Raw genomic sequence first — 20,314 nt, forward strand, 5'->3', positions numbered from 1 at the left:
CAAAACCCCCTCTTAAATGGAAGCAGATTGGGTTTGGAAAGTTCACAGGCTAAAAATTATTTATTACTTGAAAAGGTTAGGAAACAGTAGATTCCTGATACATTACCTTCTGTGTAACTGCACACTTTCTTGCATAGCTCAAGTATCTTCTCCCTCCGCGTCTGTATCTGGAAAATTTACAAAATCCACATTCAACTTTTTAAAAAATCATTTTGATTAAGAATCAGATACTGGTCACATTTGTCTATATATGAAAGTACTATTCATCCTTGGCGGTGGTATAAAAGTGTTCGAGGAGTAAGTGAGGACTGCAGATGCTGGAGATCAGAGCTGAAAATGTGTTGCTGGAAAAGCGCAGCAGGTCAGGCAGCATCCAAGGAGCAGGAGAATCAACATTTCGGGCTCATGCCCGAAACGTCGATTCTCCTGCTCCTTGGATGCTGCCTGACCTGCTGCGCTTTTCCAGCAACACATTTTCAGCAGTGGTATAAAAGTGGTCAAGTTTGCATCACAGAGGCTTTTATGCAATAGTAGTCAATGCATCCCTTTATGCAATCTTAGTTGCCACACTACAGTAAGTGTCAAGCTTTTGCAGGCAATGCAGATAAGTCAACCAAACATATTCACATCATCGAAACTGTGAAGAATTTGGGATTCTTTACTTTGAAGAAAGTGACTCAGTAAAAATATTCAAGGTCCTTAAAAGAATGCAATAATCGAACCTCAATAATATGTTTGAATGCATCAAGTCCATTAACATTTTTTGAGGTAACAAGGGTTGGGTGACACATCGTTCATATCCTGAGATCTAATATATTTGAATAAGAGTCAAGGTTTCAGCCTTTCTTTAAATAATGCCTTGGAATCTTTAGATTCCACCTGAACTACAGAAATCCATTTGTTTTAATATGTCATCTGAAGGACAAAACCTCTGAGCATATATTATGCTCAAGTGGGGCTGATAAGGAACGTATAACTGATGCTAATAAAACACAAATAAGACAGCCTATTCAGGGCATTGCAACTGAACAGAAAACTAAGGAATTTAATTGAAATGGCGGTAGTGAGAGAAATAATGCACGCCCGTGATTCCAACAAATCATGAAAAGCTCTACACGTTTCTGCAGAGAGAGATAGCTGGTGAGTTTACCCTAAGGGTTAAAGTAAGGTTGAGTTGGCAGGACCTTCACAATGACCTAAGCTCATACAAGAGTTGAACCCATGCTGTTAGCATTATTCTGCATGTCAAACCAGCATCTAGGCTGAATATGTGTTGCTGGAAAAGCGCAGCAGGTCAGGCAGCATCCAGGGAACAGGAGAATCGACGTTTCGGGCATAAGCCCTTCTTCAGGAATGAGGAAAGTTTGTCCAGCAGGCTAAGATAAAAGGTAGGGAGGAGGGACTTGGGGGAGGGGCGTCGGAAATGTGATAGGTGGAAAGAGGTCAAGGTGAGGGTGATAGGTCAGACTGGGGTGGGGGCGGAGAGGTCAGGAAGAAGATTGCAGGTTAGGAAGGCGGTGCTGAATTCGATGGATTTGACTGAGACAAGGTGGGAGGAGGGGAAATGAGGAAACTGGTGAAATCGGAGTTCATCCCTTGTGGTTGGAGGGTTCCTAGGCGGAAGATGAGGCGCTCTTCCTCCAACCGTCGTGTTGTTGTTGTGATCTGGCGATGGAGGAGTCCAAAGACCTGCATATCCTTGGTGGAGTGGGTGGGGGAGTTGAAGTGTTGAGCCACAGGGTGGTTGGGTTGGTTGGTCCGGGTGTCCCAGAGGTGTTCTCTGAAACGGTCCGCAAGTAGGCGGCCTGTCTCCCCATATAGAGGAGGCCACATCGGGTGCAGAGGATGCAATAGATGATGTGTGTGGAGGTGCAGGTGAATCTGTGGCGGATATGGAAGTTTCCTTTGGGGCCTTGGAGGGAGGTGAGGGGGGAGGTGTGGGCGCAAGTCTTGCACCTTCTGCGGTTGCAGGGGAAGGTGCCGGGAGTGGAGGTTGGGTTGGTGGGGGGTGTGGATCTGACGAGGGAGTCACGGAGGGAGTGGTCTTTACGGAATGCTGATAGGGGAGGGAGGGAAATATATCCTTGGTGGTGGGGTCCGTTTGGAGGTGGAACAGCATCTAGCCAACTGAGCTCTATACAGATTTGTGTCCAATTGACTAATCAATACTCAACATGTATTTACCTTATTACATTCAATGATCAGGTACTTAATATCATCAAAAGAATCTGTAGATACTAATGTTAATATCAGGAAAAGTGCCTGTCATAAAAATCAATGCAGTTAGTAATGTCCTCAAGGGAAGGAAAGGTACAGTATTTACCAAAGCAATTTTACATATTTTGGTGTAGAAGGCCAATCAGTCCTTTTTATCTGTGCTATCTGTGCAAATTTTAACATTACGCCAGTCCTACCATAGTCCTGCATATTGTTTCCTTTTGGATAATCATTCAATATGGTCTGGAATGCTTCCACCACACTTCCATAGTGCATTCCAGACCCTAATTAGATGCTATGTTAAAATATTTTTCTTAATTATTTGCTTCTTTTACAAACATTAAAACTGTACTTTCTGGTTCTTGAACATTTATGAGTGGCAATAGTTTCACCCTATCTATTCTGTCCACAACTCTCAAGAATTTGAAAACTTCTATTCAACCTCCCTTTAGCGTCTCCTTCCCAATAAAAAACAGTCCCAATTTCTCCAATGTTTCTTCATTAGAAGTATCACATTCCTGGAACCATTTGCATAAAAAACTCCTCTGCACTATCTCCAATAAATTCACATCCTTATTATAACATGGCCAGGTTTGTACACAAAATTGTCACAACTTAACTGGGAAGAATGTACCAATGAACATGCCACTCTATTCCACAAGCCATCGCAGAATGTATAAAATTGCAAGAGCAATAAAAGACAAATAGATAATACATATATTATGAGTGGAAAAAAAATATAGACAGGGTAAACAAAATTGCAAAGATCAAAAGTCCAGACTTTCTCATGGTTGTTTTGAATTATGGAATGATGATAAACCATTGTCTGTAGGTTACTGGTTGTTCTTTGATTTGATGGTTTATCAGGTGCCCTTAGCTCTTTTCTTGTATGAATTGTTTCTTTTATGCTTTCTTGGTTTGTCTGTCTTTCCTCACATGGGAAGAGAGAGAGCTGGATGTTACTTCCACTCTATGTTCTTGACACCTTCAGCTTTTTAAAGTTCTGCAGCTCAACCAGTCTGAGAGCTGCTGTCAGGTGGAATTTTATTAACTCAAGAATTCTCAATGCCATTTAACCTCATATTCTCTGCCTTACTAGTTCCAAAATGAAACTTCCAATTGTGCAGCTCAGTAATATGCAACAACTGATTTTCAAATTGCAAAAACCTCCTGATATATCACTTATAACAATCCAGCTTCCAGTTCAGCTTACAGTCCCAAACATGAAAAATATGTAGTCACTTACAATATACCACATAAGGTCCAACCAGTGTTTCATATATGTTCATGATAACCTCCCTGCTCTAAGTCCCTGTTAATGAAGTCAAGAATACTGTATGGTTTATTTATAGCTTTCTCTACCTGTACTGGTAGCTTTAGCGTCCTAAGCATAAGTCTCTTTGTCCCTGTACATCCATTACTTTAGCACCTATGCTATACTTGCTCTCCATATTCTTTGTACCAAAATTTGTCACCTCACATTTCTTCACATTGACCTTCATCTGACATCTATCTATCAACTCACCAACTGTTATTGTCCTTCTGAAGTTCAACATTGTTCTCCTGACACATTACAATTCTGTCAAGTTTCGTGACATCTGCAATCTTTGAGTTATGAAAAGTCCGCAGAAAGTGAAAAAAAAAGGGTTGTATCTGGATAGAGGAATCTTGCATTGTCACCAGTAGGACAAAGAGGAGGGGTTGTAACTTACACAGGAGGGAAATCCAAACTTGATACGACCATTTCAATTTAATGCTGAGGTCAAACAGCATTATGAATAGAAGTCTGTTTGTATAAGCAATTTAAATGTTTTGAACAAGCTTTCACAAATGTAATGGTTTTTAGCATTTTTACCATAGTAAAGCCATAATACATATTTAGGCCTTATTCATTTCTTTCATCTTCATATGACTCACAAAGTCTGCTCATGGTGGAAATCGTTGAGTTAGGTTGCAGAGTTTAGACAAGGTCTTTTCCCCAGCCTCACGGGAGGTGAGAGGACAAAGATTTAAAAGGGACCTAAGGGGCAACTTTTTTATGCAGAGCATGGTGTGTGTATGGAATGAGCTGCCAGAGGAAGTGGTGGATGCTGGTACAATGACAACATTCAAAAGGCCGATATGTGAATGGGAAGGGGTTAGAGGGATCTGGGCCAAATGCTGGCAAATGGGATTAAATTACTTTAGCATGTCATGGGCAAGTTGTACTAAAGGGTCTGTTTCATGCTGTACATCTCTATGATTATGATTATCAGGGTTATTGATATGGTGGGGATTGAATGGCCGCCTCTTGTAATGCAAAAATTCTATGATTCCATCAGCAGTCAAGCTTCAGTATACAGTATCTATTGCCTGACAAAGATTAATGAGGCTTTCATCTTGTAGCTGATGAATGATTATAAGACAATTAGTCAGCCTGTTCAGATGATTGTTTTTACTGCTGTATTTTTTTCATAGATACTGTATATGAATCTAGAGTACTGCACAAGATTTTCAGATCCCACATACATTTTTTTTCTTGTAGAAAGTCTTACCCCACTTGCTTTGTTGTTTGCTGATTTATCTCTTGTTAAAGGAACCAATGATAAGAGGCATAAATCGGACATTCCCCGCTTGTCTAATGCAGCTTCCTCATCACTGTCCATGCTTCGACTCAAAAGCTGCTCATTTTCTGAGGAAGCATCATTTTCACTGGAAAACACATTGTTAACATGAATACAACTGGAAATACTGGAGCAAATACATATTTTCCATTCAGGCTTATCTGCGAACTGAAAATATTATTTAATCTGGACCTCAGTGTAGAAATTATGTACTATTCTTCAAAACAGCAACCTTCAAATGTATTCAAGTAGTGATAAAAGGAGAGTCAAGGCTAAAATATTGGAATTCTTCAAAATAGACTTAGATTCTAGCATGGAAGAGCTAGTGCAGTATGGTACTGAGCATAACTATGCCAGTTGAACTTCTCTCATTCATGAATAATGTTGTTACACCATTGTACGGCTAAAGACATATTAAGGGTCTTACAAAAGTTCCACCTCCACAGTTTTCATATATCCCAAATTGTGACTTACTCTTATAAATAATTAGTAGTTCTGACATTTTCATAATTATTGAATGCTCAATTATCTGAGTAGAAATATATGAAGGATGTAAATATTCAATGTTTCTTTATAGAAATATATTAACATTTATTTCACATGTTCAGGCAACATTGAAATTTCCCTTGCATTGGGGCCTACTTGTGGTGATATTGGATGAATACTAAATAAGCCTATGCACAAATGAACTGATCTCCCTATTAATGGGATTTCAGAGCATTCATCTCCAAAATGCTCATCAAGGGTTCATCCCCTTCAGATCTCAGCCACAAGACATCTATGCAGGAGTTCCTCAGGATAGTGTCCTAGCCCCATTACCTTCAGTTGCTTCATCAATTATTTTCACTCCATCATAAGATCAGAACTGGGAATGCTCACCGATAATTACTCATTGTTTAGCACCATTTGCAATGCGTCAGATACTGAAGTGGTCCATGTCCAAATGCAGCAAGAGATGGACAATATTCACACTTGGGCTGACAAATGATAAGTACAATTTGTATTACACCAGTTCCAGGTAAAGCCATTTCCAACAAAAGTGGATCTGAGTTGCTCCCTGACATCCAATGTCAGTACTACTGCTGAAACCCCACTATCAATATTCTGGGTGTTACTATTGACCAAAGATTAAAATGGATCTTCATTATAAATACATTATAAATATAAATATAAAACTGCAGGTCAGAGGTTAGTAATCCTGCAAGTAGTTCACCTCTTGATTCCCCAGTTTCTGTACACCATCTACAAAGCACAAGTTACTAGTGTGATGGAATACTCTCCACGTGTAAGGATGGATGTAGTTCCAAACTTATACAAGAAGTTTGGCACCATCCAGGACAAAACGGACAGCTTCACTGGCAACCCCTCCACCACCTTCAGCACTCACTCCCCTTACCAACATGTAGATGTACATATTGCAACTGTGCACATCTACAAGATATACTGCAGTTACTCACCAAGGCTCCTTCAACTGCACCTTAAAAACCCCCCACCTCTAAGCACAGGGGCAATAGATGCATAGGAACATTGCTCCCTGCAAGTTGCCTTCTAAATCACATACCATACTAACTTCTGTCACTTTTAAATTGGCATTTTATAATTGTTGATCAGTCAAAATCCCATATCTCCCTGTCACTCAGGTACTGCAGCAGTTCAAGAAGACAGCTCATCATCACCTTCTAGCCAAAGTTGCCAATAACCGATGAACAAATAAAGAAAATACTAATAAAAAGTACAGATCACAAAAATCAAAGCAAATTAACTTACTTTTTTTCAGTCTTAGGTGGAACTGCATTGAGTTTGTTATCAAATTCATCTTTCTCGGAGAATATTACAACATTTTCTGTGAAAAAAAATAAAACTTAAATTGATTGAAGATCTTAAAGATAACATATGAATGTAAATAATTAAAAAACAGAGAGCAAACTTTCTGCACAATTGTCAATCTAGACACAAAACTTATCACCAATATTATGCTTGTTTTACGAAGTAGATCTTTCACTTAAACCTTTGCTCAAATTCATTCCACATATCCCCAAAAGTCTGATGTACATTATTGTAATTTGGCATTGTTTTAGAACATACCATTTTTAAAAAGTATGTTTTAAGAATTATTCTTGTTCAGCAATGGTAACTTGCAGCAGTTTGATTAGTATTCATTTTTTTTAATCAAAGTCCTCCATCCCTGAGTAACCTGATTTTAAACAATTGAAAATGACCAGCATCAGTGGTGGTAAGAGTATGAGTCAAGATTAGAGTGGTGCTGGAAAAGTACAGCAGGTCAGGCAGCATCCGAGGAGCAGGAAAATCGACGTTTCAGGCAGGAGCCCTTCTTCACAGCAGGTCAGGCAGCATCCGAGGAGCAGGAAAATCGATGTTTCAGGCAGGAGCCCTTCATCAGGAATCTGATTTTCCTGCTCCTCGGATGCTGCCAGACCTGCTGTGCTTTTCCAGCACCACTCTAATCTTGACTCTAATCTCCAGCATCTGCAGTCCTCACTTTCACCCCATAAGTGTGTGAGCCAATCCAGGGATAAAAAGGAATGGTAAAGAAGAGAAAGTAGAATGAACGGCTGGTATATTTACTAATATTACAGAGCTCAAGAAAGAATATGGACTGACGAGGTAATGGGTAGAATATTTTTAACCACGAAGCAGTACAATTACTTTGCTGGCTTTGTCCAAGAGGCTGTCAGCTACTGGAAAAAACATGGAGGAGCAAAGCACAGAAAATGACAAATTCTAATAAACCTGATAATGTGACTTTAGTTATCCTAAAATAGACTGGGATAGTACTACCACAAAAGGAAAATAGAGGGAAGAGCTTCTGAGGAAATTTCTACATTGGTATGTTTCAGGCCCACTTAAGGAATGAGACATTGCTGGATCTGATTCTGGGGAATGAGGTAATTTATGGGTCATTAGGACAGCAAATATGATTTAGTGATGATTCTATGATTAAGTATGAAAAAGGCTGAGGAACAATCTAAAGTTAAAATACTCAATTTCAGTGGATCAGAATGGGTCAGTCTCAGTTCACTGGAATCAAATATTAGAAGGCAAAACTGGAATAAAACAATAGTTGAACTTTAAAGACCATAAGACCATAAGACACAGGAGCAGAAATTAGACAATTCAGCCCCTCTAATCTGCTCCACCATTCAATCATGGCTGCTAAGTTTCTCAACCCCATTCTCCCACTTCTACCGGTAAGCCCTGATCCCCTTGATACTCAAGAACCTATCTAATTCAGTCTTAAATAAATTCAATGACCTGGCCTCCACAACCTTCTGTGGCAATGAATTCCATAGATTCACCATAGAAGAGGTTTCTCCTTATCTTCATTCTGAAAAGTCTTCCCTTTAATCTAAGGCTTTGCCTTCAGGTCCTAGACTCTCCTACCAATGGAAACATCTTCCCAATATCTACTCTGTCCAGGCCATTCAGTATTCTGTATGTTTCATTTAGCTCCCCCAATCCTTCTAAATTCCATCGAGTATAAACCCAGAGTCCTCAAACATTCCTCATATGTTAAGCTTTTCATTCCTGATACGATTCTCATCATGCAGGCAATCATTCACATACAATCAAATGACAATCCCACAAAGAGGAAAGGTATGGTAAGCAGAGGCAGAGATACCTTCCTTATGAGTGATAGACAATAAGATGAAGAAGGCAAAGGAGGCATATGACATATGTCGGATTGGTAATGTAAATAAGAACCAGGCTATATAATTAAAGTTTAGAGGGTAAGCAAAAAGGAAATAAGAAAGGCAAAGAGAGATAGAGACTGGCAGCTAACATAAAAGGGAAAATAAAGAGTCTTTACATGCATACAAACAGTAAAAGGGTGGTAATAGATTAGGTAGGGTCTATTAACAATCAGATAGAGAATCGATACTTGATAAATGGAGAGTTACAAATGTTACATGTTGTTTGAAAATGGTATAAGGATCATGACAGCGACTAAATACCAACAAGTGTAACCCCAGTATTTACATATAACTTCAGAGATGGAAAACTTCCAGAGATAGTAATTTAGAAAAAAAAAAGGAGAAATTTGGAGAAATTAATTAAGGAGACCCAGCAAAAATTTGTTAAAGTCAAATTGCATTATTTTTAAAAGTTTACAGAAAGTGGATGATGATGGTTATACAGTTGATCTGCACGTGGGCATGCAAAGTATACTTGACTAAATTGCTCCTAATAGGGTTGACAGTACAGTTGAATCCTATGAAATAATAGGGAGCTTGTAAACAAAGGTGGAAGAGTGACTGGGACAGAATAGTGGTTGTCAGACTGGAAGATGGGATTCCTTTGGGATTGGTACTAATATCAATATTTTCCTTGATATATATTAAGAACATAGATTTAGATGTATAAGCATATTCCAAAATCTGCAAATGTCACAAAACCTGGAAGGATTATGAACTGTGACCTCGAGAATGATAGTCTATGACAACTGTTAAGGTAGTTGGTGAAATGGGTGGACCATGGTGGATGGAATTTAATGCAGAGAAATGTGAATTAATACATTGACTCTGGACCTGAAACGTTTGGCGTAGAGATGATTGGGGCTTAGGTATAGGCCTGCCAAGAATACAGAGTAGGATGTTTTGCAAAGATTGAGGATTATAAATGACTTCAAGGAGTCACAAAGAGACAAACTGAATGGGTAAACAGATAATGTATACCATACGCTCTCAAACAGGCCTCTGCAGCCTCCTAGACCAGTATGAGAATTAGTTAAGGAGGTCCATTCGCCAATGGCCTGTCTTAACACCCATTAACATCACCATTACCAACTGTTAATTGATGACTATTAAAGCCAACATTGTACTAGTCAGGTCACCCATCTGACCTCTCACATCTGTCATGAATTGCAGAATCAACTCCAAAGTTGAACAAAACTTTTTGAAATTTGCACGTACTTTCAGTGCGATTTCAGTGCAAGTGTGATGCTATATTTGTAGACTTTGTGGCAAACGATTAGCCAATCAATTTAAATAGCATATTCTTTCAGCTATTCACAACTAGTACTGATTACACACAACAAGCTTGCACTTGCAAAGATCACAATACAGTGTCCAACATTAGATATAATAAAACATTTGCTATTCAATCCAAGGGTGCTCATAATTAAACTGACAACTTGTGATTGCCAATTGGGCTTCCACCTGCTCATATTGGAAACTATACCTTGCTCTTTGAAACCAGAAAGAAAATGTATACCTATTGCATGTGTTTCAATTCAACAAAATCAGTGACACCCATTCTCTGGTTGATCTCTCAGGTCAATGCTTTGACTAACCAGTTAATCTGCCTGGTTTGAATTTAAACAGAGGTTAGAAGTTAACTGTCAGTCATCTAACTGGTATATTCTCCATGGCAACAGCTCCACAATCAAAGTATATTTTCCAATCAATCAGTACTGTCCACTCATAAAGTATAAATATGGTTTTCCATTTACACTGCTTTTTCTTGCAAATTGAGCTGATGAGTGCAAAGAATTTGACAAAATATGTCCTTTTTCAGTAAAAGTCGAGTTATGTATAACCAAATTTTGGTCATTTTTCACTTTGAAAACAGACTCACAAATCTCCAATTACCTGTTAGTCGAGGAGGTGACTATCTCAAGCCATCCCATGGGAAAATACACCGTGAAAGAAACAAATAAAATAATATAGAAGAGAAATTTAAGAGGTAATGCTTTAAAACTGTACTGTCCCACTCTTATGAAAAGTGCATCAGTGCAAGGTGCAGAGGTGTACAGCCATTTGCAAAATGTCATCAAGGAGACAGAAGCAAAGAGGTTCAAGGTCACAGTGACTTTGATGCTTATTGGCAAGGCATGGTGAGCAGTCTCAATTTTGTGCAGTCTTCAACAACAAGAGCACAAATAACTCTTTTTGACTGTCATAGTCTCCTACAGCACAGATTCAGTCATATATTGGAGAAAGAATCCTGTGATCAGATTAAAGTAGAGGTTCAGGTCTGTAAGGGAAGCCAGTAAGGTTTAGTTGAATACTTAGCCTGGTAATAAGAAAGGACCAAAAGAGGGTGTGCTAAATGGGTCACTGTGCCTTACTATTTCCATTATAACAAGAAGAAACTGAAATTAGTTTGTTGCCATAATTGTTATGTAAGTGCGGTACTAAGTATATTAGGTGCTCATACCCTTCCGAACTTTCTGACTATAGCAACGGTGGATGACCTTGTTGTGAGAGTTCCGACTAAGTTTTTTTTCTTAAAAAAACCCAATAAAACTTAAAAAAAGGTTGTCTGACAGAAGGCAGAAAGTGGTTGTAGATGGAAAGTATTCTGCCAGTGTTGAGTGGTGTTCCACAGGGCTGTGTTCTTGGGCTTCTGCTCTTTGTAGTTTTTATAAGTGACTTGGATGAGGAGGTTGAGGGGTGGGTTAGTAAATTTGTAGATAACACAAAGGTTGAAGGAGCCATCAATAGTATTGCGGGCTATTGCAGGCTGCAACGCGACATAGACAGGATGCAGACCTGGACTGAGAAATGGCAGATGGAGTTCAACCTGGATAAATGCAAAGTGATGCTTTTGGAAGGTCAAACTTGAAGGCTGAATAGAGGATTAAAGGCAGGATTCTTGGCAGTGTGGAGGAACAGAGGAATCTGGGTGTGCAAGTACATAGATCCCTCAAAGTTGCCACCCAAGTGGATAGGGTTGTTAAGAAAGCATATGGTGTTTTGGCTTTCATTACAGGGGGATCGAGTTGAAGAGCCGTGAGGTTTTGCTACAAAAGGTTGAATAAGCTCAGACTTTTCTCTCTGGAGAGAAGGAGGAAGAGAGGAGACCTGATCGAGGTATACAAAATAATGAATGGAATAGATAGAGTTAATAGCCATAGACTTTTCCCCAGGGCAGGATTGACTGGTACGAGGGGTCATAGTTTTAATATATTAGGAGAAAGGTATAAAGGAGACATCAGAGGTAGGTTTTTTACGTAGAGAATTGTGAATGCATGGAATGCGTTGCCAGCTGTGGCGGTGGAAGCAGAGTCCTTGGGGACATTTAAGCAACTGCTGCTAATGCACATGGATAGTGGTGAGTTAAGGGGTGCTGAGGTTAAGTTATGATATTTTACATTAGGATTAAACCTCAGCCCAACATTGTGGGCCAAAGGGCCTGTTCTGTGCTGTACTTTTCCGTGTTCTATGTTCTAAAACACAATGCTTGTACAGATATGAATTGATGCTTAATTTTAAAAAGTGGAAAACCAAGCCATGTCAAGATTTATAGACATTGTATAATTATAAATGACAGTATGCTGTTAGGAGATGGGTTGTCAAATACCTGTCTAGGAAATCAACATTATCCAAGCTTTCCTTTGAAGTTTCAAATTAGAATAGGATTTAATAATTGTAACTTTATACTTGTGTGCCCCTTAGATATTAAATTGTGAAACTAATGCAGGTGCTGACATGCTCTATACTCTATACCTATACTCTAGCTGGGATTGGATGCTTTTAAGACAGGTCTTAGACAAAATAAGCAGGCAGGTGCAGCAGGTGAAGAAGGAAAATGGTATGTTGGTCTTCACAGCAAGAGGATTTGAGTCAAGCAGCAGGGATGTCTTGCCACAAATGTGCAGGCCTTGGTGAGACCATACCTGAAATAGTATGGACAGTTCTGGTCTGCTTATCTGAGAAAGGATATTTTGACTATGGAGGGAATGCAATTGAGGTTTACCAGACTGATTCTTGAGGTGGGAGGACTGACATATGAATCAAGGTTGAATTGGTTAAACCTATATTCATTGGAGTTCAGAAGAATTGGGAGGGTTTGATGGGGAGAAACCTAACATAAAACTATAAAATTCCAAGGGGACTAGACAGGGTGAATGCAGAAAGAAAGTTCCTGATGACCATGGAATCCAGAACAAGGAGTCACAGTGTAAAGATATTGGGTAGGCCATTTAGAGCCAAGATGAGAAAAGGTTTCTTTACTCAGAGAGCAGTGAGCCTGTGGAATGATCTGCCTTGGAAAGCAGTTGAGAGTGAAACATTTAATGCTTTCAAGGAGTTGTTGTTTGGGGAGAAAGCCGATACAGGGTACTGAGATGTTCCTATTTTCTTTCTTATGTCTTCATGTAGATATTGAACACTTTTTCACCTTGTACTTCCTTCTTGTCTTCTTGGGTATTGATCTGAGCTTCAATATGTTTTACAGAATTGCCGCTGCAACAAGCTAAAAAAAACAAGAATGATTTACTTAACTTCTGACAAAATAGGAATAACATTGAGAAAAAAGATATTCCTTCCTGAGTGCAATTCATACTCACCTTGAGTAGAAGACTTTGTCTTTAAAATGTAGAAAAGAACAATTAAAACAATGGCTATGGCCATTATGAATATGGTGGACATGGCAATTATCAAAGCAGTGCCAAGGTGTCCTTGCCCAGCATGATCTACTAAGGAAAGATAGAAATGACAAAATAAATACTGACATAGGTTTAAATTTTCCATGCTAGTTATGAATTTCACAAACATGTAAGACATGAAGTAGAAAGTTGAGAATATTGAGCTCAATTCAGATATCAATGGCTAATGTGACCAATGATAATATTTTTGGTGACAATTAACAACAGAGATACCATCCTGGCATGGGTGCACAATCTCATGTCTGTCATCTGGGGCATCTCAATGACTATACTTGAAAAAGGAGACAAGTCTGATTGTGGAAACTACAAAGGAGAGTCTCTGCTTCCTGTCACAGGGAAGATCAGAGTAAGGATCCTCATCAAACAACCATGGGCAAGGCCAAGGAACTTCTTTCAGCATTGCAGTGTGTTTTATTTCTACCAAGAGACATCACAGATTATAAATGCCACTGCATGGCAATGTTAGGAAAAAAAAAGGAATAGTCCTTGAGAAAGTGGTAGTAAACTACCTTCTTGAACTGCTGTAGTCCTGGGGGAGTAGACCAAGTCAGGTTGTTACATATAATTCCAAGTTAGGTTGTTACACATTTATATATCTACACAGAATGTGCATGTTTTAAAATGTTTCAAACTCAAAAGTGTTGTTATTAGATACTTAAACATCCTTATACCTCATACCTTTGTGAGTTTCCTGTAGAACTGGAGAGTTTCCAGTGACAGCTGAGCTACTGCTTGAAAAGCTTGAAGACAAAGTAATGCCCAAACCTGTGAAACAATCAGAGGGGAAGTTAAAATCAGGACAAAAGTACAGGGTCCAACTATTTCATGTATTTTTCTCACAATCATTTTTAGAACATAAAATCATTCATACAAGTTGGAAATTTCTGTGTCTTTATTAACTTATTTGAATCAGGGTACCTTTATTTGATTACAATACCTCTTAAGGCCACGTTTCTGAGTCTCCCCTCTACTGGCAGTCAAATTTGAGAAATGTAAATTTTCTTTATACATAAGATGAAAGTACTAATGGAGTTGTAGGTCATTCATATGCTTGTGTATATGATGCACCAAACAGAAGGGCATAATTATTTGTCCCCTCACATCTCTGTTTAGACAATTGCAGAGGCTTGGAAGGAGGTATATCTCTCTTTTTTGACAAAGGTCTGATATATGCACCACAGTAGGGATAGGTTGGGTAACTGACTGTCTGCTCTATCTATTCCCCGATCATCTTATAAACCTCTATCAAGTCATCCCTCATCAGTTTACTGATTTCGATATGTACTTCATTTTTGACTTGCTCTTTCTGCAGACTTCACGGCCACTTTATTTTTCACATGTTCAATTTCTCAGATTTTTCATTCTGTAGGTCACTACGACGTCTTTCAGCTTCAAATAACAGCACATCTTTTTAAAAACATTTTCAGCAATTTTTCATATTGTCCAACAGTTTTCAACTAAGCAGCTTGCTAATAATTCAATACATTTTATGTCTATTTGTGAATTAGTGTCTGGTCTTTCTCTTTAAATTCATTCCATTTGTGTGTATATTAATAGTTAGAAAGAGGCTTATATCTCAAAGTTAATGATTCTTTGCTCTATTTAGGAGTTGACTGACTTTCTGTGAATTTTAACTTTTGTTTCAGATTTCGACCATTCTTTCTTTAACCTTTGAGATTGATTCATTTCAAATCCTGGCTCCTAATTTATAAGAAGAACTTTCTAATCCTTGATGTATTATTGAACCATTGAATTAAGGAAGATTCTGATTTGAATCTTGCTTTGTGGGGATTCAGCTAACCAGGCTAGCATTGAGATAATTCTCTGTAGCCTCAGGTCCACACTATACAGCTTTGGCCTTTGATTGGACTAGATGAATCTGTAATGTGAACATTCATCATATCGTTGACAAAATTCCAGCTTATTGTAAAATAACAGTAAAGGGGGATATTGTGTTGAAATTATGTTTTTAATGTATATGTACACTTGAGAGTTACTCACATTCTTTTGTGTTTGGAGGTGCCAGTAAACAGGAATGGCAAACCTTTGTGTAGGTGTTTCTGGATCTATTGTCTAGGATGTAGTAACTGAAAATAAAGATCACATATATAAGTTAGCAAAACAGTCTCAGCACAAATAACAGTCAATAGTAACAGTGGACAAATTAAAGATAGTGTCATAAGTACTACATAAGTACTCCGTCCTTTGTCAGTGCACACCAATCTCAAATCAACATCATTACAGTATGCAAGTATTATGGGTTCCATTATTTTAGTACTAATAGAGTCATACAGCATTGAAACAAATCCTTTCATCCAACTATTCCATACTGACCAAGTTTCCTAAACTGAACGAACTGCACTTGCCTGTATTTGGCCCATATGGCTCTAAACCTGTTCTATTCTATAACTAGAGTCAGAGATTTACAGCACAGGAACAGACGCTTTGGTCCAACTTATTCATGCTGATCAGATCTCCTAAATTAATCCAGCCCTATTTGCCAGCATTTGGCCCATATCCCTCCAAACGCTTCCATGTACCCATCCAGATGCCTTTTAAATGCTGTAATTGTACCAGCCTCCACCACTTCCTCTGGCAGCTCATTGCATATATGCATCACCCTTTGCATGAAAAAGTTGCCCCTTAGATCCCTTTAAAATCTTTCCGCTCTCACCTTATGCCCTGTTTTTGGCAGATTTAAAAATATAAATGCCCAAAAACTAATATTGCAAAATATCAATTAAAACAAAAACGAGGGAATGTTCAGCATGAATAAATTTTGCACAAACTCAGCTATGTGCCCTGAAGTTCTAAGACACTGTTTGGAACTGCCTTTGTACAAAAGTGAATACAGTTTTCTGACATTGGTCTTTGAGGTAACAGCATACTAGGTGAATGCCCAGCTCACCACTGAACCAGTGCGTCACATTAATTTAATTACTGTTTGGTGTTTGTCAGCTATGGAGTTAAAATTTCATCATATATTATTGCGTTTCATACACGACCAGATCAACAGCCAGGAGAAAAAGCAAATGATAATGAGGAAAATTGAAATAATGTTTTAACATATATGTTAAGCTAAGTTCTATTCATAATAGTGCAATATTAACCAGAATCGATAGAACACATGGAATTTGTTATGAAAACAAAATACTATGGATACTGAAGATCTCAAATAAAAACAGGAAGTTCTGGAGAATTTCGACAGGTCTGGCAGCATTTGTGGAGGGAGAGACAGAGTTAACATCTTGAGTCTGCTATAACTCTTCCTGGATCTATGTTTTAAACTGCATGTTAATTGTTTCTCTCCACATATGCTGCCATACCTGCTGAGTTTCTCCAGCACCTTCAGTTTTTATTTATAATTTGTTATACTATGTGTATCACTTCATTCTTAATTACCCCCCAGTGCCTGGCCCAACATGACACCACTGTCAACTAGCTTTGATCGATGAAAGGACAGATAATTCCGTGTTGCTGCTAAATAATTGTTTGAATTTTAACCTTGCAAATCAAAACAAATGCTATTCCTTCTGGTGCCAGAAACAATTGCACAGTCTCACAAGGCCTGTACTGTAGTTGTCGCTGCATGTTCATTTGTTACCATAAAGGTAGTGGGAACAATCTTGGCCTTGCACCAGTTTAATACAATGTCCTTAAACATGAAAATGATATGTCAATTGTCAAAGGTCTTCTGAAAATCCAGACAAAATTACCATCTACTGCATTAGTGCAAGAGTGGTGGAGTTGTGGATAGTGAGGAGGGCTGTTGTCGGCTGAAAGGGACTTAGATATGATGCAGAGCTGGGCTGAGGAGTGGCAGATGGAGTTCAACCCTGTCAAGTGTGAGGTTGTCCATTTTGGAAGGACAAATAAGAATGTGGAATACAGGGTTAACGGTAGGGTTCTTAGTAAGGTGGAGGAACAGAGGGATCTTGGGGTCTATGTTCATAGATCTTTGAAAGTTGCCACTCAGGTGGATAGAGCTTGTAAGAAGGCCTATGGTGTATTAGTGTTCATTAGCAGAGGGATTGAATTCAAGTGTCGTGAAGTGATGTTGCAGCTGTATAGGACCTTGGTAAGGCCACATTTGGAGTACAGTGTGCAGTTCTGGTCACCTCATTTTATGAAAGATGTGGAAGCTTTGGAGAGGGTGCAGAGGAGATTTACCAGGATGTTGCCTGGAATGGAGAATACGTCGTACGAGGATAGGTTGAGAGTGCTAGGCCTTTTCTCATTGGAACGGCGAAGGATGAGGGATGACTTGATAGAGGTTTATAAGATGATCGGGGAATAGATAGAGTAGACAGTCAGAGACTTTTTCCCCGGGTACAACAGAGTGTTACAAGGGGACATAAATTTAAGGTGAAGGGTGGAAGGTATGGAGGGATGTCAGGGGTAGATTCTTTACCCAGAGAGTGGTGGGGGCATGGAATGCGCTGCCTGTGGGAGTGGCAGAGTCAGAATCATTGGTGACCTTTAAGCGGCAATTGGATAGGTACACGGATTGGTGCTTAAGCTAGGACAAATGTTCGGCACAACATCGTGGGCCGAAGGGCCTGGTCTGTGCTGTATTGTTCTATGTTCTATGTTCTATGTATGTATTACCATTGTCTACATACCCTGTTATCTCTTCAAAACATTCAAATTGTGCTGGTCAAGGATAGTTTTACCTTTTGAAAAATTGACCAAAGATTTTTTTTAATTCTCGATGTTCTTCTATTCTCTTCTTTGGTTGGAATACCATTAATTTTCCTGATGACTGTATTTTGCTGTATTTCTCTTAATGTGGAATTACATTAGCTATTGAGGAGAAAGTGAGGACTGCAGATGCTGGAGATCAGAGCTGAAAATGTGTTGCTGGAAAAGCACAGCAGGTCAGGCAGCATCCAAGGAGCAGGAGAATTGACGTTTTGGGCATGAGCCCTTCTTCAGGAGCCCTTTCCTGAAGAAGGGCTCATGCCCGAAACGTCAATTCTCCTGCTCCTTGGATGCTGCCTGACTTGCTGTGCTTTTCCAGCAACACATTTTCAGCTTACATTAGCTATCCTCTAGCACTATGGTTTGGGCTTTTACCAAGTCTGAATGACTTGTAAGCCTCATAAAATAGTGAACAGGTCCTAATTATGGGATTCCAGACTCCAGTCCCAAACTTTCCAATTTTCTTCAAAGACTCTTTAGAATAAGCACTGGTTTGGGTTTGAGCCTGCATCCTGCAATCCCAACTCCGGCCATTTTCATTGCACAGATCAACTTGTACAAGTAATCCACAACTTCCATGGAGTCTGACCAGTTTCTTAAAGCACTATGATTCACAGTTCCTCAGAAGGTAGTGGGAATCTTTTGTAAAGGGCTACCACCAGCTGGGAATTGGCTCCCAGATTTATATTATCTTGTAATATGCAGCCATATCTCACTGCAATTCAGATGTAGTTTGCTCATTCAACAGAATGAAGTAAGGAATCAATTGTAAGGTTTTACTAAGAGAAAGAAAAAAGTGATTTTATTACCTGCTGGCCCAAGAAACCTAGTAAAGACATTGCAATAAACACACACACAAGCACCAACACAGATAGGAAGTTTAAAATGGAGAGTGTGCATGGTACAGACAAGAAAATAAATTAATATGCAATTTGAAAACTTTTAGAGCATCCTTAAGGGTTAGATCTTCACCTGCTACCACAATTATTTCATCGAGTTCCCTGCAGCAGCAGTGAATATTTCAGCTTGTATTTGTTGGAACAGTGAAGTTTAAGAAGAGATCTGAATTATGAGGGGCACAGGTAGAATGCATAGGAAGATACTTTGCCCATTAGTAGATGAATCAACAACGGCGGGGGCAGGGGCAGAGATTTAAGGTCAGAGGTAGAAGGCTAGGAGGAAGGTTGAGGAGGTTTATTTTCACCCAGAGGGTGCGAGTCTGAAACTCAATACCTGAAAGACTAATTGAGTCAAAAACTCTGATAACATTTATACAATATTTAAATATTCATTCCCTTTGCCATAGCCTCCAGGAGTATGGGCCAAGAGCTGGGAAATGGAATTAATGTGTGAGATCTTTGTTAAATGACTTGGCACCATGGACCAAATGACCTTCTCTATCCTACACATTTCTATGAATATTGCAAAACTCGTTGAGGTTTCAGTGAAGGGATATTTTTCTATTTTGCTATATTACTAGGTTGTTGCCCTTCAGAGAGTCTGAAAGAGACAAGAAACAAGAGAGCAAGCTTTCTCCAGTTCCAGTTACAGATCTCTATTTTCTCTCTAACGCTTTGTGAGAGCTTATTTGTGTATTCCCATGTCTGGGCTCATTGTTTTCCAAGTTGAAAAATTTCCAGGTGGATAATTTGCAGATAACCTTTTCATTTCCAATATGTGAAACTTATCCATAGTTGTGTAAATCAACTAGGAGATAAGATCTGAAATTCAGTGTGTTTGGAAAACATTAATTTCGGCTCAGACTGTCTTTTTTTTCCTCTAACATTAATTTCATGAAGCTGGACTGTCTTATGGTCAGCTATTTGCCAGGGCCTTTTATTTGTTTTTTAAAACCATTTGAATGCACGAAGACCCCAGGTATTAAAATCAGGATGTTGCAAGTCAAAAATAGAAAGTCCATATTTTCCCACTGTCGTGACCAAGATAAAATCAAACGGTTTTCCTCATGCTCCATATGTCAGGTTCTGCCCTTCCACCCACTCATGGCCCCTCAAGTCTCCTATGCCAACCTGTGCACCTTCAACCACTTCCTCTGGCCAATGTTACACCACCTATGCTACATGATAGCACTTCCAAGGCTCACTGAACAAGTGTAAACTGTATACAACTAGTGAATCCCACAGGATCATCTGGGGAGCAGCATTCAGTGCTGGATGTTTGTTCTATTTGAATGTTTCCCAGTCTCCCATTGCTCTTCCTAACACAGTGTCTATCCCAGGCTATGTCGCAGCAGAGTGGAGTCAGGGGTGGGGGGAAAGACAAGACACATCGGCTGCTCTATGGGCATGTTTTTAAATGTCATGGGTAAATTTGAGTGTGGGGGGGTACTTGCTCGAACTGGTAAGTGGATGGGATCCGTATG

At 39.2% G+C, this 20,314-nt stretch overlaps 1 protein-coding gene across 4 annotated transcripts in view; it reads right to left on the bottom strand.

Annotated features, from left to right (window-relative positions):
• The window catches only part of edar (ectodysplasin A receptor), a 170,759-nt gene that overhangs the window by 6,733 nt on the left and 143,712 nt on the right, over positions 1-20,314 (bottom strand). For 3 of the 4 annotated variants that reach the window (XM_087988134.1, XM_043692768.2, XM_087988133.1), the window contains 7 exons: positions 15,232-15,317; positions 13,909-13,995; positions 13,132-13,260; positions 12,963-13,037; positions 6,588-6,663; positions 4,752-4,908; positions 107-167 (listed from right to left, as the gene is read on the bottom strand). In XM_087988134.1, the coding sequence (XP_087844260.1) occupies positions 107-167; positions 4,752-4,908; positions 6,588-6,663; positions 12,963-13,037; positions 13,132-13,260; positions 13,909-13,995; positions 15,232-15,317 (671 nt within the window). The remainder of the gene's footprint in view (positions 1-106; positions 168-4,751; positions 4,909-6,587; positions 6,664-12,962; positions 13,038-13,131; positions 13,261-13,908; positions 13,996-15,231; positions 15,318-20,314) is intronic. The other variant, XM_087988135.1, reaches the window with a different exon arrangement.

This window comes from Chiloscyllium plagiosum, unplaced genomic scaffold (assembly GCF_037043375.1).
Source record: "Chiloscyllium plagiosum isolate Xiang-an unplaced genomic scaffold, Cpla_swu_hap1 HiC_scaffold_6, whole genome shotgun sequence".
NCBI classification, from domain to species: Eukaryota; Metazoa; Chordata; class Chondrichthyes; order Orectolobiformes; family Hemiscylliidae; genus Chiloscyllium; species Chiloscyllium plagiosum.